Consider the following 25673-nt stretch of genomic DNA (forward strand, 5'->3'; position numbering starts at 1 on the left):
ATTCTTATGACTAAAAGGACGGATCTCGTTCGAGGCGTTCGTTGAATGCTTCATTTTTTAAGGAATTGAAATGACAGCCGTGCTTCTACAGGATAGGTGCAGTCTGGGGATGCTAGCGCATAGACTGCTGGCAGTCGATCGCCGAGATCCAACGAAAACGGTCGAGAAGACGAACATGTCGTGATAATTTTTTCGTGATTCAATCAGTTCTAATCCTGAGGCTATCAAAGCTGCCTTTGCTGGGACTTCAAAACCCACAAACACACATAATGCCAAATGTCATCAAGCACTCATCTCACACGCTCCAATCGCCGTYTCCGCCCCCAATGAACTCCTTTGATCGCCTGWCGTTTCTTGATATTACATTGGCATTTACTCCACAGTGACCGACTTGGCCAAGTTACGTGGGAAGTCCACGTTCAGGCCCTCGGCTACGGCCAGCCAGTAGGCCATGAGCTGCAGAGGGATGACGTTGAGCAGACCCTGGAGAACGTCAACGGTGTGAGGAACCTCGATCTTGTCAGTCTTGTCGCCGGGGAACTCCTCGTCGCCGGTGTTGCAGATGACAATTGGACGACCCTTGCGGGCAATGACTTGTTGGTAGGCATTGAGTGACTTGGCGAAGATACCGTCGCGGGTCAGAATCATGACAATGGGCAGGTTCTCGTCGACAAGCGCGAGGACACCGTGCTTCAGCTCGCCGGACATGACGGCTTCACAGTGAAGGTAGGAAATCTCCTTGATCTTGAGGGCGCCTAAAATGCTGTTAGTCTGGAATTCTGAGAATATAGCGGGAACGATGTCAACTCACCCTCCAATGCAGTCGCGTGCTGAGCACCACGTCCGAGCAGGAGCAACGACTTCTGGTCCTTGAACTTGAGGCAGAGCTCCTTGATGCTCTGGTCCATCTTGAGGATCTCCTTGACCTGCTCCGAGACCTTGCCGAGACCCTCCATGATGTCCAATCTGCGCTGTGTCTTACTGGCGCGATCCTCCGAAAGAGAGAGAGCGAACATGATCATGCAGACAAACTGGGAGGTGTATGCCTTGGTGGAAGCCACACCGATTTCGGGACCAGCGTTGATGTGAACACCGCAGTGGGTCATGAGCGAGATGCTGGAGCCGACCACGTTGACAATACCAACAGTAAGGGCACCACGCTCGAGACAGTAGCGGAGAGCCATGAGCGAATCGGCGGTCTCACCGGACTGCGAGACGAACACGCAAGTGTCATCACGGAACACCGGAGCCTGTCGATCCAAAAAGTCGGAGGCCAGCTCCACGGAAATGGGAATGTCGGTCAATTCTTCAAAGGCGCCACGGACAGCCATGCAAGAGTGGAATGAAGTTCCGCAGGCGATGAAAATCAGACGTCTGCACCTCCGGATGGTGCTGATGTACTGCTTCAGCCCACCGAGAGTCACAGTCTTGTCCTGCACGTTGAGACGGCCACGCATCGCGTTGACGACCGACTCGGGCTGCTCAAAAATCTCCTTTTGCATGAAGTGGTCGAAGCGGCCCTTCATGATCTCCTGCAGCTCAATCTCAATTGTCTGAATAGTGCGGACGTTGCTAGTGCCGTCGGTCTTGGACAGACGGTGGATGTTGAGCTGACCCTCGTGGATGTGGGCGATGTCGTCGTCTTCGAGGTACAGCACCTTCTTGGTGTGCTCGATAATGGCGGAAGGGTCGGAAGAGRGGAAGAATTCGGTRGGCTGTGGAACACCGTCATCGGAGAGGAAGGCGCGAGACTGCGAGCGGTGCAAGAGCGACTTGTCTGGAGGAGCCAGGAGGTTGCTTCCCAGACCACCAGCGTTCTTCTTGAGGGCAACATTTTGGCTGGCCGCCTCTGCGGACAGGACGTTCTCGCCGTCACCAAACTCAACATCAACAAAGTCAACCTTCATCTTCCGGGCGGTCCGAACGCCGACCACCAAGGGAGAACCCTTACGCGCAGCCACGACCTCGCCAGGGAAGCGCACACTCTTCATCAGCAGACCAAAGGCACCCTGCAACTCCTTGATGACGGCCTTGGCCAGCGTGGTGAAGTCAATGGTGGGGTGCTCATCGTAGATGTACTTGGCCAGCTTGGCAATGGCCTCTGTGTCCGTCTCGGTCTCGAAGCGGAAGCCCTTGCTTTCGAGGAGTGTCTTCAGCTCTTTATAGTTTGTGATGATGCCGTTGTGAACAATGGCAAACTCCCAGTTGGGGTCTGATCGGTGTGGGTGGCAGTTGACTCTGCTTGGGGGACCGTGGGTGGCCCATCGGGTGTGTGCGATGCCGGCGTGGTTGTCGAACACCTTGGTCATGTCGGGTGCCTCCTCCGCGATCAGCTCCTTCAGCTTGACGACCTTGCCAACCTCCTTGAACGCAAAGACCTCGTTGCGCTTATCGCCATCGACGGCAATGCCCGCGGAATCGTATCCTCTGTATTCGAGACGAGAAAGGCCTGTGAGGGGGAGAGGATGGGTCAGCAAATGTCCACACAATGCAGATCCGTAGCAGCTTCGACGCACCATTGACGAGCGTATCGATGATGAATTTGCGGTCCTTCTCTACCAGGTAGTTGATGTAGCCGAAAATGCCACACATGATGGCGGTGTGAGGGGTGTTATCTGTGTCAAGGATGCAAGCGCGTTCAATGCCAGTCGTAAATGCAGGTCACTGGGAGGTATGTTGGTTGAGCAAAGCGAGTGGTCTGGTGTAAGAGAGAAGGTGTTGTAAGCGAAGTGGTCAGGAGAGACGGAGGGTTGGTGATGCAACCCAGGCGTTTGTGATGCGGGATGGGAACATATAAACAGAGAGACGTTTCAGAAGAACTAGTAGCTTCCTCAGCCTCAAACCATTCGGCTTGGGATCCCGCGATGCTTGCATTCGCCAGCCAATGCGCTGTGTGCTATTTTCGCCGCAGAACATGGTCCCTCCTCTCTTTCCTCTCTTTTGCACCCGCCGTTGCTGCCATGCGGTCGGCGTGCGCGTTGAGACCCTTTTTTTTCGCGGCTTCCTCAGAAGCACGAACGATTAAAACACTAGCTCCATGCTATAAATGGAAGCATTTTTGGACTCCGTCGTCTCTCCACTCGTGTTCAATCCTCCTAGCGTGTCTATACTGTAGCGTGGCGGAACTGGCGAGACGTCGGCAGCACCGACAGGTTTGGGATGACTTTGTCAGAAGTGTGTGTAACGGGCGGAAATATGTACAGCACGTGTTGGGATTATCGCTGTGCGACACACACACACACCTGGGCCGGATTCTGGACATGTCGGAGGCATCTGAATAATAGGCGCGCTCCCGAGCGTTTCTGGTTGTTCTGGGCAGGCCTTCCACCTTTGGTGAATGAAACAAATCGAGATGGGCGAGTTTCATGATGCGTCCCCCGCTCGTTCTCAGCACGCCGATGAGCTCACTCATACCACAGCTACTTAAAGTAGGTAGGAGTAGATCTACCTCGAGGCTGAGGTCCTTTGGGTGTTGGAACAGCAGTCGGCAGCCATATTCTACTGAATTCCATCGAGTAACCGTCTCCACTTATTTCGCAAGAATCTGCTTCGAATCACAAACACGCATACGAAGCCTGTCCCGAACTTCGAAACAGTACCACATTAACGCTCAAAGTCAAGCAAATTTTTCATCGTGTCAAGATACAACGGCTGCTCTCCACATCCACACGGGCTGTATTGACGACGTGTGTTCTGCAATTTCACTTCACAAGACGTCTTCACCCTCCGGCTGAAAAGCAAATGGGCGGGGATATTATTCGATTGCAAGGCTCATCAGGTCCGGGAAGTCCTGGCCAACGCCATGGTTCGGTTCGTTTGGAGTTCATGCGGCCTTCCCTGCTCATCAAGCCAGAACTCTTGGCCATGGCCTCCGGAATGCGACACATACAGCATAAACGACCGCATTCGAATGCTGCCCGTCGAGTTTAGCTCGGAGTGAACTTCTCTCCATCGACTTCTTATCAGACGCCAGAGTCCATTCGACCCATGATGAACCGATAGGCCGTATGATGCTGTACACTGAGAACAGCGGCGTCTGAGCCTTAGATGATATCATTCCTCAACGAGTCATGCCGACAATATAGACATGGATGATGTGCAATCCCTGGCCAGAGGATGAGCAAAGGGATTGATCGGAAACGACATCATTCTTCCCGGGGTTCCAAATCAGTCAAGACGTCCACAGGAATGCTAGAATTTGGTGTGTGAGATCCACACTGATGATAGATTCACTTGCCGATGAGTTCCTCTACTTCACCCTTATTCAGGGCCTCATACCACTGCAGTGCGGCGCTCATGAGGTATCCGCCCGAGCCCCATACTAGGATGAAATCAGCAATTGTGTCAAAGCAAGCGGCTGTTCTTTTCAACATACCAGTAGCCAATTCCTTATGGTATTCTGCCCAATGGCGAGTGCCCGGCAGAGCCAGAATTCCAAAAATTGCTATGAGCTCGAAACCTACCGAACCAATAGTCGCCCAAACTCCCACCCACCAACCCAGCACAAAAGGCTCTGGACGCCACCATTTCTCTTGAGTTTCCAACATGAACATCAAGCTCGCAATCAAGAAACACAATGCCGCCACGACTTGTGGTATCCAAAACGCGGCCAGCTTTTGCCAATTCTCCATGCTGCTCAGAATTCCTGGAAGGTCGACTATGCCTGTGACGCCGTATAGGGTGACTCCGAACAATTGGATAGCACAGGCCATATAGCCTATGTCATAAATGTGGTGCGTACGAAGAGCATGCCTACAAGCCACGGGGCAGAAGAGTCAGCAGTGTCTCCGCTTCCTCATTTGCAGTGTCTTTGAATCCCAGCACGGAAGACCTCTTGCCTTTCGCCATACTTACAGTGTCGGCCACCACCTCCACGTCGCGTACACGCTGGAATGCCCCTCCTCGCCGCCAAGAWCCACTCCACCGCGCCTAGGAGCGGGGTTCTTGCCGTCCGGATAGATGGAGCCAGGACGAAGATGTCGAAGTTCCTTTGTGTTCCATCCAGCCTCTGGGTCAACCAGCATATCATCTATCGCTCGCTCGTCATTGCCCTGATGAGGACGGTGTGGAGACAATCGATGAACAAAATCGTGTATCTTCTCATCCAAGAGCTTCTTTGAGTCATCTTGATGACCCTCGAGAAGTCTTCGCATGGCCGATCCATGGAACGATCCATCGTTCACTGCCTCAAGATAGGCTGTAACCGCACCGACCTGGTAAAACAGAGTTCCGAAGAAGAACGTTAATGATCCACCATATTTTTCAGCTTTCGACGTTTCAAAGCCTTCTCCGAAAGCGACTGGTCCCCAAGAAATAACCCCAGTGGCGACGAATAGTGCGGAACCCAGCGTGTAGGACCAACCGCTCCAAAAAGCCATGTCCCAGCTAGAGAATCGACGAGCATAAGCCTTGGATCATAAAGAGGCCTCATACGCATGGAACTTACTATGGAAAGGTTGTGAGCATCTTCCAACACGTCTGGCCAATCTCCTTGGCAGTCGCTTTCATGCGAGGCGTGAACCTCATCGGCAAAATCAACTCATCGCCGTATTCGTCTTCATCATCTGGTAGTCTTGGCACAGCGATACTGTTACGGCCCTTTCGATTATCTCGGGCACGCCACACCAGATCCTGTTCTTTCGCACTGTGTATGGCACCTTCCGAGTCTGAGCCACTGTCATATCGCACGGTCATCCGAAGGACTGTAGGATTCAAAAAGCGGGACACAGAAGTTGCTTGAATCCTCTCGAAACGGAGCTTTGCTCTCTTGGCCCGTTTTTTGACACCAGACTGCACATTGTCGACAGCGGAAGCTAGTTTATCAAGCGTGTGTTTCTGGCTGGGCTCCTTGTCTTCACTGTCGCTATGGTCGCTTTTCGTGGATGAATGGGCCTCGAGACTGTGGCCTACAACACTGTCCAGTGTTTGGTCACGCGACAAGGAAGCCGAATGTCGTGTTGTGTCGTCCGGTGCGGCTTCAACATGATTGCTGCTGCTGCTCAGTCGACCGTGACCAGTTTGGTTGTCAAGCTCACTGACGGCTAAGGCAAATGGCTCTGGATTGTCGAAATGCGCCATTGTTTAGCGGGTCCTGGACACCACAAGAAATGGACAAGCATTCAAAAGGCGGAGCTTAGCCTGTTGTCTGCTTGGCCACCCGAGCAGGATTACGTGCTACCTATGATGAGACTTCGCGTTCAGGAATGGTCAGATGATGCAGTGCAGTGGGCAACGTCGGTGGCGTCTGAGGTAGTTTTACTGAAGGATGCTTACTAAATCTACGAAGGTTTGCGCCGTCAGCATATCCCGGAATCGTCTTCATCTATCATTGCCCAAGAGGTGATATATGCCGGTCAACCATCAGCATTAAGCGGAGATTCTAGAGAGGTCACGCGAGTCAAGGCTGAAGGAAGGGCATTCGGCTGTGGCTCCGCCCTGTACAGCATTTCCCCTTCGTTGAGGGTTGGCCTTCCGGTTGGAAGCGATAGGCCTCTCGTCCAATGAAACGCTGAAACAGCAGCGAGCAGTCCACACGAGTCGAATCGCCGGAGGGGCAGCTCGGTGTAGTACTTCTAGATGCTGTACATCGTACGGAGAACCTCAGATACAGGACACCGCTCCCTTGCGAGCCTTGAAATGGGATGGACCGCGCCAGCGGGTTAACATGACGTTGAGGAGAGATGGAGGAGAGATGGTATCCATTGTATGCAGAGAACTATAGTCTTGTCGTTGACTCCAAGGCTGTACTCCTCCAGACACTCCTTCGGGGTCAAGATTCACATACCATAAAACGCAGCCCGGTATTGAACCGCAGCCTTCGACCGCTTAGGGAAGTGACAGCTTCTGATCATCCAGTCGAATACCCACCTCTTGATACAATCGTAACTAATGCCCCATGCATGCGTCACCGCATGTTCCCATAATCATTGAAGTAGCATTTCACATGAATAAGACCTTCCCTCCGCAAACCACACCATACCCGCGTATTCCCACTCGCTCACAGCACCTGCTCCACGGAATTCCACTCCTAGTCAAAGTCCATCGGCTTGTCTTCTAGCTGAACACCTTTGGCCTCCACTTCGGGCTCAACACTGTCATGCTTGCTGCCGACCAAGCTGTGTCTCGCCAATCCTCCAGTGCCTCGCCTACCGCCGGCAACCCTTCGACTGAGACTATCCGTCTTCGTGGGTGTGCCATCTTCAGGTACCGGTGACGAAGTTTCATTGTCGGTGGTTCTATTGTACTTCGATATCGCAGCCTTGACAGTCGAGCTTGCCAGTGTGGTTGCTTCCGAGTTCGGGGCTCCCGACGAGAGAGCGTTCGCCGCTGGACTGGAACTGGAATCAACGCTGCTGGTGTGGTGGTGACTAGCGTCCGGCCCCGCAAGATCCAAGGGTGAAGAGATCGAGGCCGATGTTGCGGGTGCCCGCCTCTCGCTCTCCGTCCCACTTCGCATCCTGGCAGGCAAATCATCGGCGACAGGTTGCTGACGATAAACAGCATCAGCACCGTTCGTGCGGTCTGGCGTGTCAAAGCCTCTGGGAGGGGAGCCATGGCCCTGAGTTCTGCTGGCTGACGGACTTTGTGGCACGCCCAGGCTATCACGATGGCTAGAAGAGACCGATGTGGTTGGCGACATGACCTTGGTGTCTCTCGCGTTAGCATTTTGTTGCGCCGCGGTTGCGCTGACGGGGAATCTTGTTTCAGGACCTCGACTGCGATCTCTTCGATGGCCTGTTCCGCTTGCGAGAGGTGTACGTCCATCAGGAGCAGGGCTGGGCAGACGGCTCTTGAAGGTTCCGCTCGAGTTGGCTTGCTGTGCTGCTGCAATGGCCCGCTGTCGCTCTTCCATGTGCTCACGACGCTTGGACTCGTCTGTGCTGATCGCACGGACTTGCCGCGTTGACCCAGAGTTGGTATGAGTGAGCGTGGACTGACGCTTTAGCTCTCCAAAGATGGCGTCCTTGTGTGCAAACAGATCTTTCATCAAACGAACGTTGTACTTTTCCGTCATGCTCAGACCTGTCTCCTGCTTGGGTCGCATAATGCACGGCGCCAACACCGTTGCCAGCGTGTTGACATATGCTTCATCAGCACTGGTAAGCTCGATAAGCCTAGTAAAGTGCGTCACCAGCGCATCAAGTGTAGCAATGTTTGCCAGTCGCAATTGTCCCAGAGTTGATTGTATGACCTGGATCCGAGCGCTTTCGGAAGAGGTTTGAGATGTCGTGGTGTAAATCGTCTTGATGATCTCGTAAACGTGGGAGCTGACCAGGCTGTCAGGTAGCTCAAGCAGATATAGCTTCAGCACAGAAGCCACAATCGGAACCTCGTATTGATCAAGCAGTTGTAGTGACATTGGCTTTCCAGTATTGAGCTGATTCCGTAGGTGATGCGTAGCCGCCAGTGGTACTTCGACAGTCCAAATAGTACGGCGAGCTTCGTCGCCTTCCAAGTCAGGGTAGTGCGAATCGAGGAATGTCAGAATGGTTGTGATGATCAGTGGAACACGTTTTCGATCGCTTCTTGCTCGGGCTTCGATGTCGACACCGAATGCTTGCTCATCGACGTTGTTGTAATAGTTCTCATAAGTCGTGACCTTTGGGAAGAAATTGCCAGTTCGGTAGTTCTCCAGCAAGTATCGCAGATCCGACAGCGGCTGCACCGTCTCCTGAAAAAGCATCATCTTGTCCACCCCAGACTGCAAAGACGGAATRACGTTGCTGATGGCGCCGCTGAAGTCCAAGATTACGCTCTTGATGGCTTWGAGGCGATCCAGCTCGCAGCGTTCCATGAACTTCATGTGCTCAATCATCGCCTCCTCCAAACTGCAGCGGAGTCCGTCCAGCTTTCGGACTGCTACCTTGTAACGCTCGTCGGCTTCTCGCGCTTCTCTCCGTAACCTCTCAGCGGGAGTCTCGTTTGGATGCGCGTTATTGAGCGGGTTCCAGCCCCCCAAGTACTCGCCAACTTTATCGCCAATGGCAGGGCTTCCCGGCACTGACGAGTCCGAAAGGCCGGACATCATTGTTGAGGTGCGATTCATGAGACCTGGTTTCCTCTCGGGCACTCCAGTAATCTGGAACACTTTCGGTCGCCATTGATAGTTCATTTTACTGCTGTTGGCGAACGTGTTCCCCATGTTCCCAATGAGCCGGAGAAAGCCGTTCGAGATCATGTCCTGCCCGATGCGTTCCGCGTACGTGACAGTCGTCGCGCCCAGATGCTTCTGAATATACTCTGTAATGTCTGCTCCGGTGCTCACGTTCTGGTAAGTTCCCAAGATGGGCACCTTCGTTTCACCGAGACGGATGTTGTTCAGTACGTGAGTGAGTATCTTCTTCACCTGCTCCGGCTGGTAGACCTCATCGCCAATCTCAATCGGCTCAGCTTCAGTCTCTTCCTCAACTTTGATACTGGGCACTGTCACGGGCCCAGCTTTGGGAGATCCAGTCGCGTTTGACATGGGATCCTGGAAAGCCAACTTCTCTTCCTCGTCCAGATCCTCTACTCTTCGGCATTTATTGTAGTACTGGCTGCGATACTGGCGCACAGTTTCGGCCTGTCTATCATGTGCCTTGATACGGCCTTGGAGATCGTCCTGACTGTTCTGTACACGCGCGGCGTGCTGATCACACCATCGCGCGAACGGGTTCACTACAAGTTCCCGAATGTTCGAAGCAATCTTGCGGTGGTTGCGTGCGGCCTCGCCCATTTCAGTCCTGACTCCATCGTAAGCCTGCAGTTGTCAGTCCTCATCTCATACTCTGCAATGTTGCAGAACTAACTTTCTTGACGCTGGCGCCGTCATCGCGCTGAAACCCGCCCTCTATCCTGTCCGTGACAGCCTCAATATCCCCAAGCTTTTGACCGTACATGTCTTCGGCATCGGCACGCATGCGCGCGACTGTGAGTATCTGCTCATTCTCTTGTACGCCTTGCTGTAATTTCTGGAAGAGCACTCCAAGACCTGCCGCGCATTAGTGTCATTCTGCATGAGCTGAAGCAGCTCTCGCACCTCCCGCATAGTCCGAGGACCAAAAGGAATTCGAAAAGGAGCTCATCGTCCTGTGTGGCCCGATAGCACGCTCGAAGAGTTGGTACGTCCAAAGTCGGTGTTGCGGCGCTTAGTTCTGCGATTCAGTTCGGAAAGGGCGCCTGYATCGTCCGACCAATTCGCATGCAGTTTGAGACACAACCCGTTGTGATGGATGGCTGCGTGGAGGTTAGAACACGAGCTGTTCTAATTCCGATCCTGCCCTATGGCTGGTGAGGCTGAGCTGCTGGAGAACCCTGGGAGAAACCTGGTCGGCGATCGTGAGCCAGGAGCGACAGCGGTCGTCTTTGCAAGGAAGGATTCGTGCAGCGCTGGGTAATTGTACGTGATCGGTATCGAGTTGATTGTACATGTAAATGTGGTACACGGAGGCATTCTGTACGCGCCATAGAAATTGAGCCCAACGTCATCTTAAAGCTTGGACTTGGACATGGATGGCTGGTGATGTGGCGCTCGCTGATGGCAGGTACGAACATTAGCTCCTTCTTTGAATTTGGCATAACAACATGTTCGCCAACCTGCCGTCCACTGCATCGTAGCCTCGGCGGGACAAAATCCACCCTCGCGGTCATGGCGCCCGCCAAAAATAAGCCAGCGAAAGATGCATCTCCTAGCCAAAGCGAGGAGGCCAGCCAGCGACCTTCTCAAGAAGCGTTACATGTTGATGAAGACGCTCTCGCACAGATAGCACAGATACAGAATGCAAAGGCATGCTTCCATAAGCAATCAGGCCAGGTCCGCAGCTGCTGATGTGCTGTCAGATTGCAAAATTGAAGGCGGAAGGAGAGGAGAGGATTCGCAACATTCGTAAAAAGCGAATTCACAAGGTCCAGAAGAAGATCAGCGAGTGTCAGCAGAGACACCAGGAGAGATCGTTAGTCTTGCGTCGTTCTTCCACTCTTTCACGTGCAGCCCGTCTCATCAACAACATCTAGCCGCGACCAAATCCGTCCGATGGTCGACCGTTTGCGTGAGCTTCTCAACAGGAAGCGCAGCCTAGAAGCACAACAGGACGAGCACTTTCAGCAAGTCACCTCGGCCATGAAAGCCACCGTGGAACAGCTCAACGTAGCCATCCAAGACCGATGCGGCCAGCTAGCAGAGCGCGATTGAAAGCAAATATGCACAATGTTGTCAAGCTTTCGGAGACGTTTGTTAGATGTGCATCGGACCGCCAGATGCTCAACGGATCCAAGCCGTGATATCAGCAGCATGGCTTCGAAGCAGAGTGCATGTTCTGAAAGCAAACAAGCATGCTTCGATTTCAGCGGCTGACGTGTCCACTGTCGTGAGGCCGACTACAAGTCGTGCGGAGGGTCGATAAGGTTGGCATGCACGCACACGGGTGCTTGTCCTCGGAAATGGGCAATAACATTGCTGGCAAGACGGTAGGATTTGGCAAGGTGTGAACGATGTTAAGTTGATTCTGGAATGGCAGAGCTAAACGCACATGGTGCACATTTGTCACGTCTCGATCTCAAACTAGGGGTCAACATTACCTCGCGCTCCACATTATGCTCCACATGGTTCATGTTCGACCCAGTCGGCGTTTCTTTCCCCTTTGAGCCGCACATCGTGGCTGTGAAGGTCGCGAAGGTCGATGGCTGTGCTAGTCGTGCAGTGAGCACGGCAAAGTGAGTTACCATGGGTCCAGCCTCGAGCATTGATGAATGCGAGTCGATCTGGCCCTTCCGTTGTAACTCGAGCTCATTCATCAGTATCATGTGCTCTTGATAGTACGCCGTTGGCGGCACAGCGGCGACATGAGCCGACGGAATGGGAACACCATCGTCGTAGAGGACGCTCCTCAAGACTAGTCTAATTATTGAGTTTTGCAGTTTTGCATAGAGCACATTGAGTGACACACAGTGAGTGAACATTGATACCTTCAGCTCGACAAGTTCCTCCCTCGACCAGCGACGATTTCAACCCGACCAACGCCTTCTCCGATCACCCGTACCTCCAGCTCCACCGCGACGGATTTCTCCTTCGTAGAGGCCATCAGTTGGTCCGGCTAGCAGGTCACTTAGCCTGGCCAGATGGTTCCGGATTCGGCTTGCCGGATGTTGGAAGCCCCATTATCGAGCGCGCTGCAATGCTTCCACCCATCCACCGTTGATCATTCATGATACTCCACTCGTACTTTATCTGTACGACACAGGTAGACCACCAGCTTGGGTAGCAGGCGCAGGACGATGGAACATCTGCACCAGTCGTCTACCCACACCAGGCTCTAACTCAGTACCATCTCTTGCAATCTTCACCTCCCTGTTGGCATTCCATGGATTCCTCAGGCCTCTGGTTCTGTAGAACGGCAAACGATTGGTCGACATCCATTCAATCTCGAATTGTCGTCCCCAGTCCTGCCCTCCCTTACTACTCTCCTGATCGGGTGAGACCTCGTCGTCTTCCGAAWGATCTGCTTCCCAAAAGATGGTCCCGCGGGCGGAATCGTCAATGATGCGACCCTTGGGCGCTGTGTCCGTGGCTGGTGTAGGAATGGACTGTGGTGAGACACCTGAGTCTGCCGGTGCTTCTTCTGCAGCTGGTGCCGAGGCCATCTTGATAGGCTCGCCAGATATCGCAGATGCCATGCGCGCATAGCCGAAATACTCTCCAGATTTGTTYGCAGAAAAGACCAAGAATACATTCTCAGCCTGCTCGTAGGCCTTGTTCAAGGACTCTTCATTATGAGACTGCGTTGCCCATGTTCCATTCCTCACGCTCGCTTCCAAATCTTGCGCTGTCAGACTCTTAACAATGAAATACTTCTCCGCGACCTTGCCCTCACTTGTGGTAGGCGGTGTAGTTGCAGCATCCGCCGACATTGGGCTTTGTCCAGAGTGACTGCGTGCAATGGTTGGCCCAAGCGCATCTTCATTCACTACCCCCTCCTTTGCAGTGGAACCATCAGTCGATGCAGGTCCATCCGGTGTCGAAGGTGGATTGGGAACAGCAGTTGGCGAAAACGACTCGGGGCCTGGATTCCCTGCAGGAGCTGTGGCGCCGCGGCGGAGACGGCACACAAGTCGAACGCCATGGAATCGGGAATCGTGAAATCGATTCATGGCTGCCACGCAAGCTGCGTCCGAGCTGTAATTAACGAATGCACAGTTGCTCTTCGCTATCAAGAAGACACTCTCAATATCGCTTGTAGCATCGCGAGAGAAGTGATCCTTCAGCTCTGTAACCTTAGCCGCGGGAGGAAGATTGCCAACCCATAGAGCATGTCCAGATTGCTTTGGCTTTCGCGGTGGTCCTCTGGGAAAATTTGGTATTGGTGCGTTGTCTACTGAGGCGCGGCGTGCGTACTGAGCTATACAGRAGTCAGCCGTTTGAACGAATTTACTTCAAATGTCCTGCATCAATCGTACCCATCTCAGCAGGCATTCCAGGCATCATATGGTKATATTGTGGTGCGAAGCGAGGGTCCATTGCAGGAAACGGTGCTGGATGCATGCCATAGCTATATGGGTCGATCGGAGCGTACGGAGCTTGCTGCTGCATAGGAAAGCCGTGCTGTCGTGGCATGCCCAGGCCTGGACCAGGCCCGTTGCCAAACTGTGCTCCAAGATATTGCTGCTGTTGTCTGGCCATTTCCATGAATTGAGGCCCGCGCTGGTATTGCATCTGCTGGACTTGAAATGGACTTTGTGGTGGAAACCCTTGAGACATATCCGGACTGCTGTACTGAGGGCCATTGTAGGGCAGAGCGCTCGCCATAGCTGCCATATCGAATCGCTGTGGCTGGCCGTTCTGACCCGCAGCAGGGCCGATCTGTTGCTGCGAGACGTACTCAAATTGGCCTTGGAACGCATTCCTATGCAAATTAGYGCAACGAAGTTCGCGATGCAAAGGAGAGCTTACATCTCATGTTGCGACTGATGCTGCTGGGAACCCGCATTGCTTCCGCTGTCAGCCGGCTGCTGATTGGGATCAGGTACAGCCATATCAAAGCGTGTGGCACATTGAAGCATCTAAGGTGGTCCCTACCTAAAACTAGGAGAGGCTGGAAGAAATGCCACAAGCGTGTGTTGTGAGGATTAAGAAGGGAAGGAGATGAAAGAGAGCTCTTGCGACGATCCAATGACACGTACGAGTGAGGTGCAGTCGGCAGTCTAGAACTCCGCTGTAAATAGGCCCACTGGGCCTTGTTTAAGCAACTTGCCATCATCATCGAGGAGGGACGGCGGTGCGCCACAGCGGATGTGGAACCGGTCGTGCCATACACGCTTGTCTAACGGCCATGGAAGCTAGTGAGGAATTTGGTGCAGGGACGAAACCTTCTTGGTGGAGGGGCCCAATTGCAGCTGTAGTAATAATATCTAGAGGATGCACAGTGTAGTAATCGCGTGCTAATGCCGAGCATGCAACACGTAGCTGGATGCTCCTACCTATCCAGTTCACGGGAATCACAGACCAGTCGCACCAGGCAGTCGCAGTCTGTCTGCAGTGTGGTAATCACACATGTGTCGTCGAGCTACCCCCGGGATGGAGATCTCAACCAGCATGTCGCCACTGAAGGACGGAGCGAGCACCGGAAAGACGAGAGGCTGACTTCCTTCGGCGGATCAAAGCGTGGGAAGCACCCGCGGACTGGACCGGTACCGGGTATGCCGTCGTACAGGCTGCGTGATCCGTGGTGGATGAACGAGTGTTTCCGAGATTCCCGTCGATTACGTATCGTCCTTTCACAAACGCGCGATTGGTACGCGAAGCTCCTCTGTGAGCTTTTCGCAGTCGCGCCATGGATACGCGTGTGTTTTCATGTAGCCCCGCAACGTCAATGTCCAGCGAAAGGTCGTCTGCTGATGCTTTATCATTGGCCACTGCCGACGCGCGAAAAGTCCTCGGGATGTACGGTCCGGCGTTCGCTTCGCGGACAGTACCGTCTTCAACCAAACTACTGGAATTGGGACAAGGAGTCTCCTCCCTCCGCTCCTCGGCTCGCTTGGGGTGAGAGGGAATTATCGACAGACTGGACTTGTGAACCTGTGCCCGGTTTCTGTGGTGAGTTTTCCAACTTCCCGGCTTGTGGCTTGCCAAGCTTTGTCTGCAGAATCTCAGGACAGGAGGTATTTCAAATAATGCTGTTATATACATACTAACAATTTGATCAACTCATGGATCAAGATCGCCCTGTCAATTATTTGGAGTTCACATATGTCATACCTTGGAAAATCCAGATCGCTGCGATGTTCGTCCACGTGGAAGGCGTCACCATCAAACGGTTGTCGCGTGCCCTTATTTATCAAGGTAGCAACATGAAGTTGTCGAAGTGGCGGAGCGAAGAACTCTATCTCACACGATCTGATCAATGTGGCTTGCTCAAGATCTGCACGGCAAGTCTACAGAGATACCGACGGACGCTACCCTTTTGTGCTCCGAAAAGCAGAAACAGATTGATCAAGTTATCAGGCTTCTGAAGATTCTCGTTATTGACTATTCGTCGTTGTGCCGCTGACATGGCAGCCGTGAGAAGCGGTCAAAAGCGTACTCCATGTCCTAGTCACATCGCAGCGAGACATCTTAATTGGCTCTAAATTCTCAATTATTGAAGTCATCAATCTCGAAGCGGGCTGCAAAGGCTCTGATAACTATGGTATGCCACCTTTCCGCGGAGCGCCCCCTCAGTAGGGGATGCCGTTCGTGAGCAGCTGGAAATAATCATAGACAGCCGTCGAATTGCTCCTCTCGCTGTAGTGGACCAGCTTCCGAACAAACTCCGCGGCCTCTTTGTCCGACTTCTCCAGCACAAACCTCTCCTTGAAGTGCTGGATGGTAGCAGGCTTGAAGCAAGGAAGACCGGAATCTAACATGGTGAGCACGATGTGCGACAGTTGCTCAACATGCTGCCGAGCAGCCAGGAAAGCCTTGATGCACAACTCCTCAAACAGCTTGAAGGGCTGTGCGTCGGTCGACCCTCCCATGACAGCGACCATTTCTGGTGTCAGCTTGAAGGGCGCCCGCTCGAACTTGATGCCTCCAGGAGCAATGTCGAAACAAAACCCAAAGTCGATGTGCAAGATATGGCCCGCATCATCTACCATGATGTTCCCATTGTGGCGATCCTTAAACTGCAGCAGGTAAGAGATGATTGAGTATGCTGCCATGCTCTTGATGAAGTTGCCACGCGCCTCTTGGAAGCGAATGGAATCTTCGTAGCCGTACTTTGAGACGAAATACTCATACAGTCCGTTGACTGCTTCGCGGCCGATCATGTCGCGTGAGATGGAGTTCGGAAGGACGTCAATCACACCACAGCCTGGCGCGGTGGCAGTGACCCGGTACGGGAAGACATATACGTCCAGTCCGACGTTGTTGAAGATGCCGCGGAATGCTGCAATCAGTTGCAGAGCGAGCACATCCTGACGACAATCGTCTCCGACCTTGAAGATTGCTGACTGCCAGACTTCGTACGTCTTTCGTTTCACAATCTGTCCGTTTTGCGCCGCACTTTGTTGCTCTTCCACGCCGCCATCGGCTTCGCCTTCTTCTTTTCGAATACGGAATGTTGCCATGTACGGTGCTTTGGCGTGGCTTTGGAGCGGCTTGCCCGACTTGCGGTCAATTCCAATCACGACACCATCCGGGTTGCTCGGGAGGTAAACACCGACGTCAACTTCGATCTTCCTGAGCTCTTCTTCGATTTTCTGCTTCTTCTCCGGCTTTGGGCGCTTGATGAAAGGTTTGAGTGTGCCGGAGATGCCGGTGACCTTACCAAAGAAGTCAAACTCACGTTCGTAGAAACCTTTGTCTTCTGAGGAGAAGCTGTCGATGAGTGCATTCATCACGCGGTCCAGCACTGGCTTGGCGGGATCTGGTATTAGTGAATCTTCATCCTTGTAAGCGTTCGCTTTGATGTTCCAGATGATCTGGTGCGCAAAGAGCTGGGAGAATGTGGCTGTTTCGATGATATAGCGTTCAACATAACCAAGTCCATCGTATCGGAGCGTCTGGACGATCTGGGGGACGTAGAAGAAATTGACATCAACAGAATGGCTCTCCACGGCGCGGACAGCATACTGAATTACCAAGGGATGGTTTCCATAAGCCGGTAGGAAGTATGTAACAGCCGCCATTGGATTGATTGGCGCCCAGTACAGCAGGTATTTTAGCTGTGGCTTGACGTCGGTCGGTAGCTCAGACCCAAGAAGGATGTACAGGGCGTCCGGATCATGAATCGCCTTTGCCGGCTCGCGAAGTAGGTAACGGCGAACTTCCTGGGCAAGTTTCGGCGATGTCGAAAAGCGTTWGGCTAATTGGACAGCAATTCGCGTATCCTCGTCCCACGCGGTTGACAAAAGCGATGATACGGTTGCCTCCTGGCTGGACAGCTCGTTATGTCCCGGCGCGATGCTTCGAGGTTCGTGGCCCAAAGGTGCGATCCATACTGTAAGCCGCCCGATCTCATGTGTGAGGAGCTGCAGTAAGAGTGCCTGTTTAGCCTTAAGCGAAGGTGTGGTTCGAGTGGCCTGCGCACCGATCGCACTCAGACTGTTCAATGCGCTCATAACATCGTTCAAGAGCTTTTTCTCCGCCTTGAGTTGAAGTCGATTGCTGCCAAAGGACCATTTTGGCGGCGAGGAAAACCAGGACAGCCCAGCAGAGATGATCGCATCCTTGAGCCGCCATTGCGCAGCCGCATCAAGATGTGTGGAGTACCTCAAGATCTTCAACGAAAGGAGAACGGTGTGGAAATGTACCTCCCGCGCCAATGGCTGAGCAACCGTGTTGTTCATGGCCAGTAGCGTTATGCGCATCAGCCGATTATAGACACGTTCGGTGGACGGCGAGGTGAGTCTGGAGGCGCTGAAGTGGCTAGAGAGAAAGTGCGCCAAGCGGAGGTGTGGATCGATCAAGTTGTGGGTGATTTGCTCGCGCCGCTTAATAGCCTCCCAGTCGGACGGCGCAAACTCTTCTTTGATGTAGAAAGGATCCAGGTGATGGAACAGATTTGAGAAGAATCCCTTCCTCAGGCGGACTGAGTTCTCCCAACCGGCGGCGACTTCAACCAGAAGTCTTGACTCCAGGTTTGGGTTCTCCTTGATGACTCCGAGCCAAAGTGAGATTCCCAAATTGATTGATTGCTTTGAGAAAATGATGAACGGTATGGCGACGAGGTCTTGTATGAGCACTACACGATCAGACGCGCTCTTGCTAAGGACTCCGGCTGCATTACGCAACGTCTCCCTCACTTGGCTGAATGGAACAGATGCGTGCTTGCGAAGACGTTGAGCAAGAGTCCTCAATGCAACGGCCGAGTCGTGTACAGCTCCAGTAGCCTCCAGGGTGGCGACGCGAGTTCTGCCGTTGTAGTCCACCAAAGCCCACTGGTCATCAGGCTTACTCTCGGCGTTCAAGTGTCGATACTCCTGACGCGTGGTGTATTGTGCCACGAAGTCTGAGGCGGTAGAGATTCCGACATTACGCTGTCCGTCAAGGCTGGTCAATCGCTGGTCGGTGCTCGGGATGACAGAGCCCATTTCCACAGCGAATGATCGTCCCAATGCAATGTGACCGTACGACCCATCATCTTCATAGTCCTCGAGATAGGCTTGCAGGTGGCCTTTTACGTCAAGAGGGGCCACATCAATAGCCTTTGAGACCCACGATCGCGCACGCTGGTGAAACGCGCTGAGTGTGGCTTGGCGATGGCTAACATCATCGGAAAGCTGGATTGAGACGTTGCCCTTCTTCGAGCTGTATGTCGATCTCCAGCCGTATTCGTCGGTTTCTGTGTCCAGGCAGCTTTTCCACATGAGAGATAGAAGCTCGAGCAATGCGAATAGAGAAGTCTTCTGGCAGAGCGCAGATGGGATCTGATTGATGATGCGATCGCAAGACACCATCGCGGCTTGTTGGACCTTGGCTATGCGGTGACAGCAGCCTTCGAAGAAGGCCGCCAGCTGAAAAGCAACTTGCGGCGCTGCAAAGTCCTGACGCCGGCCGGACAACGCTTTTTGGATATACACCTCAACGCTGTGACTCGCAATGGCAAGCATACAGTTGCCGAGAGAAGTAGTCTTGACTTTGTTCTCTAGGAAATACGGCATGACCGCGGTGCAATCTCCGCCTCGCGCGCGCAACGTGGAGATCAGCAATGCGGCATTCAAGAAGATACACTCCGGATAGCTGAAGCCTTTGATATCGGACTCACACTGCGGCAAAGCAGCAATCAGCGTCTGCTTTTGCTGAATGAGCTGCGCAGGACCTGCACCACGTCGCAGGACTGGGTTCAAGTCGATGCTGCTATCTGGCATGTCCACGCGAGATTCGTCGATCAAAGGCAGACTGTACAATGCTAGCGTCTGCAGATCTTCGATATTCTCTTTTGTCGAGGGTGAAGTGAGGCTGAAGCCATGCACGGCAATGTTGAACCACGCATTCCTTCCCAACGYGAGCAGCTCGTCTTCATCTTCCAGCTCTGGCTTATGAGCTGTGTCTGTTGAAACGAGGATAGCCATGGGCCTGAAAAGCTGCGCAATCGTCTTTGAAGCAAGTGCCGAGTCGACGATGTGATCGCCTGCGGTGTCTCCGCTGCTGACACATAGGCTGAGGAGGTGCGCAAGGTAAGGCTCGAAGAAGGGTGAGTTCTTCTTGATGAATGTGGCGAGTCGCACCCTAGCCTCTGTTACCGCAGCCGCTATGAGCGGCTTGTGCTGGACAAGAGCCTCGCTACCCACGCGGGCATAGAATCGTAAAAGACCCTTCAACTCATTTGAACCTCCACAGAGACCTAGTCCGGAGGTCTCTATGATGAGTCTCGCATCGACAGCTTCATTGATCCGTCCAATCTTCTGAATCAGCATCGATATGACTAGTGCGGTCAACTGCGCCTCGTTACGAGCGACAGCAACAGCAACGATTGCCTGTGCAACGGTGCCATAAACAGCGGATGCCTCTTCTTCATCGCTTATGACAAGAGAGATGGAGCTTCCAGTGTGCTGCTKTGTCATGAATTGCTGTTGGCCTTGGGTTGTCTGAGCGATACTGTATGAGCTGTCGAAGAGTCCAGTATTATAACCTTCTCCCCTCTGCGAGTTAGAGCTGAGAATATTTCCCAGGCTGTACAGTGTGCTTATGACAACATCCTGCGCAATCAGCTTCAGTACCCTTGCAAGGCACTCGCAAGCAACCGTGGCAGTTTTTGGAGTCATTTTACCTCGAACAATCAAGCGAGGTAGAGATCTCGTCAATGTAGATGCCACAGCCTCAGATATACTGGCGAGTACTGCCATGCCTTTGAGAACGGTCTGTGCGAGCTCTTCGTCAATCATTTGGCTTGGATCAGACGTGATGGCTTCGAGCCATGCTAACAGCACGTCCGTGTGAGGGGTTTCGCCTTGCAGTATACAGCAATACAAGAAGCTTCGTAGCACACTTGACTTGACTCCCCGTGCTAGTCTTTGCTGCCAATCAGACCCAAGCTTCAGATAGTCCGCATCGGCATCCAAGAGCTGCAGCTCATCAGAGATGACTTCACTCAAACTTGCGACTAGACCGTCTGCATGCGCGTGACCGCGGTAGCGAAGTGGGTCCGTCTGCAGCAGCATGTCCAGCAGTGTCGCACCAGGCATTGGTTCCGGTAATGATATCAATGCCAGCACACTGTCTTCGACCACGTTCATGAATGCCTGCTGGAGCAGCATGGCTCCAAGCGGCCTGCCCTTGACACTGTAGTGGCGGATCCATCTTTTCCAATCTTTGATCGATCGGGAGCCGTAGTCAGCATTTCGAATCGCGGAAAGTGCACCTTCCAGAGAGACCATGAACTGCTCGGATAGTATGCGCCGAAGTCGGGGAACCAACGATACCCGCTGCTCCGGAGTCCAGACTCGCACGTACTTGGCAATGGCATTGAAGAATCCAACCAAGGATACGTTCAACTGGATTGCCTGGAGCGTCTGATCGTTGATTTCCAGCTGACTTCCTCCATCCTCTGTCGGCTTGAGCCAGGCAGTCTTCTCTGCGCTGGTTGTCAGCTCCTCGATTGTGTCACTGATACACGACCACGCCTCGGGGCGGAGAGAAGGATGATTCAGTCCCAGTGCCAAGACTGCTGTCGTGAGATCGTATGCCAGCGTCTCCCATGGTGGAAGGTGTTGATGAAGCAGAGTCTTGGCAAACGCTTGCTCGTGGGCCTCAGAGACATATGGTACCAGTTGTCGAAGTAGGCTCGCTGCATCCTTGCTCGTTTGAACAAGCGGTGCAGCCCTGCACAGCGCCGTCAAGACCTCGAGTTCTCTAACGCTCATGGGAACGGAGGATGTCTGTGCTAGCTTCTCTTCGCTGTAGATGTTGCCACTACCCGTCTTTTCGCTGTGAGGTCTCCCCAGGTCACAAAGTCTCTGCATATCGCGGCCATCGTTTTCGGTCGAGGCGCTCTCAGCAGAGAGGGCAGCGAGTTTCTCGAGGGCATTGCGCCGCGTCGCGCGGGTTGTGCTATACATGTCGTTCAGTATTGTAACCTCATGCATAGGTTATTCGGGTATCGCTGCAACCTACAGTTTCATACTAATGAATTCGCTCAGCGCGAACCCGCACAGAGATCTACGACTGTATAAGGTACCTGCCCGTGGATAGCCAACCATCTCAAAAGAGGGAGGCACGCGCCGGGAGATGATGTATGATCTGCAGCAGGGTTCCGTTTTAGAGACTAGGGTAGGTCCCGCTCGCAACCGCTCCAATATTGAACTCCTTCATCATGGCAACATACCTACCCAAGTAGGTACAACAACGAGCGCGTCGAGAGTCGACAAGAGTCAGGATCATCGGCGATAATTAAGCGCTCAGAAAATGGAAATGTCCAAGCATGGAAAGATGCTTGAAACAATCGATGCATCCAGTTCACCGACGACAGCAGCTGTCGAGAGGGAAAGTCATGAAATATCGAGTTGATCGCGATCAGTCGTGCGCCTATACTCGAGATCCTAGCCTGGTCGGTAACATTTTCTTACTTTACATCTATCCGTGCCATGCAAAACATGTCTCCTCAAAGGCGGAGCTCTTAGCACCATATCTGCCGTATCTAAGGCCCGCGCAATTCGCAAGAAAACGCAATGGAAGAGCAAACAAGATGCTCTTGTGGATAAGATCGGTCAGGGGAACTATGTCCGTGTCCAAAGCACATTCGCAGAGGTATTGACTACACGGAATGGCACTGAKGGCGAAACCCATAAGGAAGCTCTCCACATGTACGAGAAGGCGCGTGCAAACGTGCCTCCGGCAAAGAGGGAGTGGTATCGAAGAGGCGAACTCGTCACTGTCCATGTCTCAGGATGATCTGCCAGCAGAATAGGACCAAGCTAAGGACGAAGCGAATAGAGCGTCTCGACCTGGGAAACATCGCCTATCATGTTGATCACATGTATCGTCCTCATCGTATTCGCAGATGAGGTACCAGTGGATATTGAAAGATATGCTATTAACTTTCACATCGAAATAGCAATTGYCGATGGCATAACACTTTCCGCCGACAACAAAGACCATTGTTACGCAACCACTGGGGGCCATGGACTTTGGTGGGTACCAACTGATAGGCTGCGCAATCGCTCTCGCAGCACAGAGTTACTTACTCGAGGCACTGTCGTGTACCACGCAGAGACAGGATTCAAGGATGGAATGGAGACTGATAGCAATGGTCCGGTCTATGCTGGCAACAACGAGGATACCTCGAGTTTATCTGTATGATCCCGCAACTTGTCAACTTCAGGCTCTTGTCCGTGATCCGAGATTTGCGTGAGAAGAGAGCCGACAAGCTTCGGCTTTTCCATTCCTCGCTCATCGTCTTATCATGGTCTACGCGGCCGCTTTCCGGCCACGAAGAACATCACATTTGCGTTTTGAGCACGAGACAAGATCGAAGGTATTTCGATGAGTCTGCCGTCGTCAGTAAGATGCCAGAATCGTCAGGTCATCACTCTGGCGGATTCAACATTGATTTTCACGTCGTGGTATACGATGAAGATGGAGGAGGCCGGTTTAAATTCCGGCCAACGAACGAATGAGACGTCGTCTGTTGTCACAACTCATATCTCGAACAATTTCGAAGGCCGGCTTCCTTCCGGCCTCGAGATACTAAAGAATCGAAATTCCCATTTCTAAACTTGATTCCTTTGTGTACATACTCACAATTGTTCTTTCACAAGCTTCTGATTGCTTGTCCACGTGACGCCAAGCTACCCCCTAAGAGTCACATCACTCAATCGACCTCCACCACCTCCACCACCTCCATCTCGCTCCGAACACTCATCAACAGTCTCTTGCACTGTCTATCGACAGATTATAGGTCGCGATATTGGCCACAACACCAATAATTGCCACCCACAGACCCCAGTGGCAATAGACAGAGACAACGAGTCGCCCTCACCTCACTAGGTCGGTTTTCTTTGTCCACCTTCTGAACCTCGACATCGCTGACCAGCTCCACCTTCAGACATCAACCCACCCCACCTCATCGTCTCCAACAATCATGTCGCCCTTCCTCACCGAGACTTCCGACCATGGGGTCGAGTCTCGCCCAACAGTATGCCGATGCCTGCCCCCTTCGTTACCACTCATGACATCGTCGCTGACTTGTCTCGAAGGACACTATCCATGAGTTTCCTCACATCACCTCGAACCCAAGCATCATCCCAGCTTCGGTCGACCCATTCACCATCACCACCCAGACCGGCTTCTTGCCCCTCCAGACCCCACAAGTCGAGCTGCCACCAGCGTTCAAGGCCCTGACACTTCTCTGCGATGAGATGCCTATCGTCAAGCTTGACGGCACACCTGGCTTGCTCGCGACATTCAAGCTTGGACCGACCGTCGATGAGGTCAAGCCCCTGCCGGATCTCACAGATGAGATCGACAACGTCGTCACCGCGGACGGCAAGCCTGATTTGGTCGCTGTCACCGCCATCTTCCGCGACTACGCTTTCCTCGCCTCCGCTTACTTGCTTGAGCCATGCTGGGAGCGCTTCAGCAAGGGCCTTGAAGGATACGGTCTTGGTCGCCCCGTGCTGYCCAAGTGCATCGCCGGCCCAATGTACAAGACCGCCAAGCTGTAAGTGCATTTTTGCGAGTTGTTCTAGTCATGCGTCAAGCAGGACTCTGTAAATTTGAGAGACGAAATTCCAACTGAGGGAGCATCCTCTCTTGCTTTGCGTTTGAAGACCCGGGAGGTCTGGCGAACATTCTTCATCAGCTGACAATCTCATCAGGATCGACATTCCACCTTTCATGAGTTACGCCGCTGCGTACTCCCTCTTCAACTACCGTTTTGAAGACCCATCGATCGGTTTCTCCAAGTACAGCAACCTGCGGATGATTCGAGCCTTCGAGAAAGGCCTCGATCCACTTTCATCTGAGGTATGTATTTCATGTGCGCACACTGGATCGTCCAGCAGCGTAGAGAGCGGCCCACTGGTGGGGAGTTCTCTGCCGCATTCAAGCAAGAGTTTCGTGTTGAGAAGTAGCTAACTCATCAACAGGCCGGTTTCGTTCTGACACATGTGGACATCGTCAAGCACACGGGCGGACTCATCGAGGGAGCAGTCGGTTTGCTCGATTCCGTCGCGGCCAAGGACTCTAGTGAAGCTCTGGCCGATTCATTCGAACTCATGCYCAACACCATGCACGATATCGAAGAGTCAATGGAGAAAATGTGGGCCCATTCCAAACCAAAGGAGTACATCAGCTACCGGACCTTCATCTTCGGTATCACGAACCAATCGATGTTTCCCGACGGCGTGGTTTACCAGGGCGTGAATGACGAGAAGCCCATGTACTTCCGTGGAGAGTCTGGAGCCAACGACAGCATCATCCCTCTACTCGACGGTCTCCTGCAGATACCGATGCCGCWGAACCCCCTGACTGAGATCCTGAAGGACTTCCGCAACTATAGACCCAAGCCTCATCGCGACTTCCTCACCTACGTGCGTACACGCTCAGAAGAGGTTTCCGTCAAAGAGTGAGTACAGTGAAGGGCACAAGGCAAAGGGCGCAGGGCGCTACGCATCTGTCAACTGTGTAGAGCCTGAACAACTTTGCCWGCCCGCCCCAAACTTCCGAGACATTGCTGACCATTTGACCCTTCGTGTTTAGGTACTGCCTCAAGAGCTTGCAAACCAAGATCCTATACCTTCGTCTCCTCGAACACGTGCGTAGCTTCCGCTGGCGCCACTGGCTTTTCGCCCGCGAGTACATCTTGCGACAGACCGCATACCCTGTAAGTACGGAAGGCGTAGAGCATGTCTCATAACCTCCATGCGGCTTCCTATAGACACTTGCTAACTCCAGAATTCGCTGTAGGTGGCAACTGGAGGCAGCCCAATCGTAACCTGGTTGCCCAACCAATTGTTCGCAGTCATGGGAATGATGCAGAGCGTGTGGGAGAGCATTCCTGAGGCGGATCAGGCAGCCCAGGGAAAGACTGTCAACGAGATGATGGCCAACGTCTACGATTCCGACGACAAGCTGCACAAGGAAGTCGATCGGTGGTGCAAGGAGCGCGGCGTCCCGGGAAGCGACCGTGCTTGAGTGACAGAAGCACTGCGATCTGTCCGACACATTACACTTATGCGGGAGCGAGTGACAGGACGGGTATCGAAACCTGCTTCCCTGACTT

The 25673-nt window shown here is 53.1% G+C and overlaps 7 protein-coding genes; 2 read left to right on the plus strand and 5 right to left on the minus strand.

Moving 5' to 3' along the window:
• Positions 1-372: 372 nt before the first annotated feature.
• RCC_03797 (glucosamine--fructose-6-phosphate aminotransferase) lies at positions 373-2592 on the minus strand (the record flags this gene model as incomplete). XM_023769080.1 has 3 exons in its annotated part: positions 373-755; positions 812-2449; positions 2517-2592. 3 exons carry the CDS (start codon positions 2590-2592, stop codon positions 373-375), a joined length of 2097 nt encoding a protein of 698 aa, XP_023624848.1.
• Positions 2593-4229: 1637 nt separating this feature from the next.
• RCC_03798 (uncharacterized protein) lies at positions 4230-6078 on the minus strand (the record flags this gene model as incomplete). XM_023769081.1 has 4 exons in its annotated part: positions 4230-4321; positions 4376-4752; positions 4855-5385; positions 5447-6078. The coding sequence occupies 4 exons, from the start codon at positions 6076-6078 to the stop codon at positions 4230-4232; spliced, it is 1632 nt and encodes a 543-aa protein (XP_023624849.1).
• Positions 6079-7027: 949 nt separating this feature from the next.
• On the minus strand, positions 7028-10064 carry RCC_03799 (related to GTPase activating protein; the record flags this gene model as incomplete). XM_023769082.1 has 3 exons in its annotated part: positions 7028-9739; positions 9789-9970; positions 10019-10064. 3 exons carry the CDS (start codon positions 10062-10064, stop codon positions 7028-7030), a joined length of 2940 nt encoding a protein of 979 aa, XP_023624850.1.
• A 563-nt stretch (positions 10065-10627) lies between these two features.
• RCC_03800 (uncharacterized protein) lies at positions 10628-11170 on the plus strand (the record flags this gene model as incomplete). XM_023769083.1 has 3 exons in its annotated part: positions 10628-10765; positions 10819-10931; positions 10993-11170. 3 exons carry the CDS (start codon positions 10628-10630, stop codon positions 11168-11170), a joined length of 429 nt encoding a protein of 142 aa, XP_023624851.1.
• A 1031-nt stretch (positions 11171-12201) lies between these two features.
• Positions 12202-14007, minus strand: RCC_03801 (uncharacterized protein; the record flags this gene model as incomplete). XM_023769084.1 has 3 exons in its annotated part: positions 12202-13373; positions 13432-13877; positions 13925-14007. 3 exons carry the CDS (start codon positions 14005-14007, stop codon positions 12202-12204), a joined length of 1701 nt encoding a protein of 566 aa, XP_023624852.1.
• Positions 14008-15687: 1680 nt separating this feature from the next.
• Positions 15688-21573, minus strand: RCC_03802 (related to phosphatidylinositol-4-kinase; the record flags this gene model as incomplete). XM_023769085.1 has 2 exons in its annotated part: positions 15688-21502; positions 21566-21573. The coding sequence occupies 2 exons, from the start codon at positions 21571-21573 to the stop codon at positions 15688-15690; spliced, it is 5823 nt and encodes a 1940-aa protein (XP_023624853.1).
• A 1958-nt stretch (positions 21574-23531) lies between these two features.
• Positions 23532-25585, plus strand: RCC_03803 (probable indoleamine 2,3-dioxygenase family protein; the record flags this gene model as incomplete). XM_023769086.1 has 6 exons in its annotated part: positions 23532-23585; positions 23647-24110; positions 24268-24415; positions 24538-25016; positions 25151-25274; positions 25358-25585. The coding sequence occupies 6 exons, from the start codon at positions 23532-23534 to the stop codon at positions 25583-25585; spliced, it is 1497 nt and encodes a 498-aa protein (XP_023624854.1).
• Between the last annotated feature and the right edge of the window lie 88 nt (positions 25586-25673).

This window comes from Ramularia collo-cygni (genome assembly GCF_900074925.1).
Source record: "Ramularia collo-cygni strain URUG2 genome assembly, contig: RCC_scaffold05, whole genome shotgun sequence".
NCBI classification, from domain to species: Eukaryota; Fungi; Ascomycota; class Dothideomycetes; order Mycosphaerellales; family Mycosphaerellaceae; genus Ramularia; species Ramularia collo-cygni.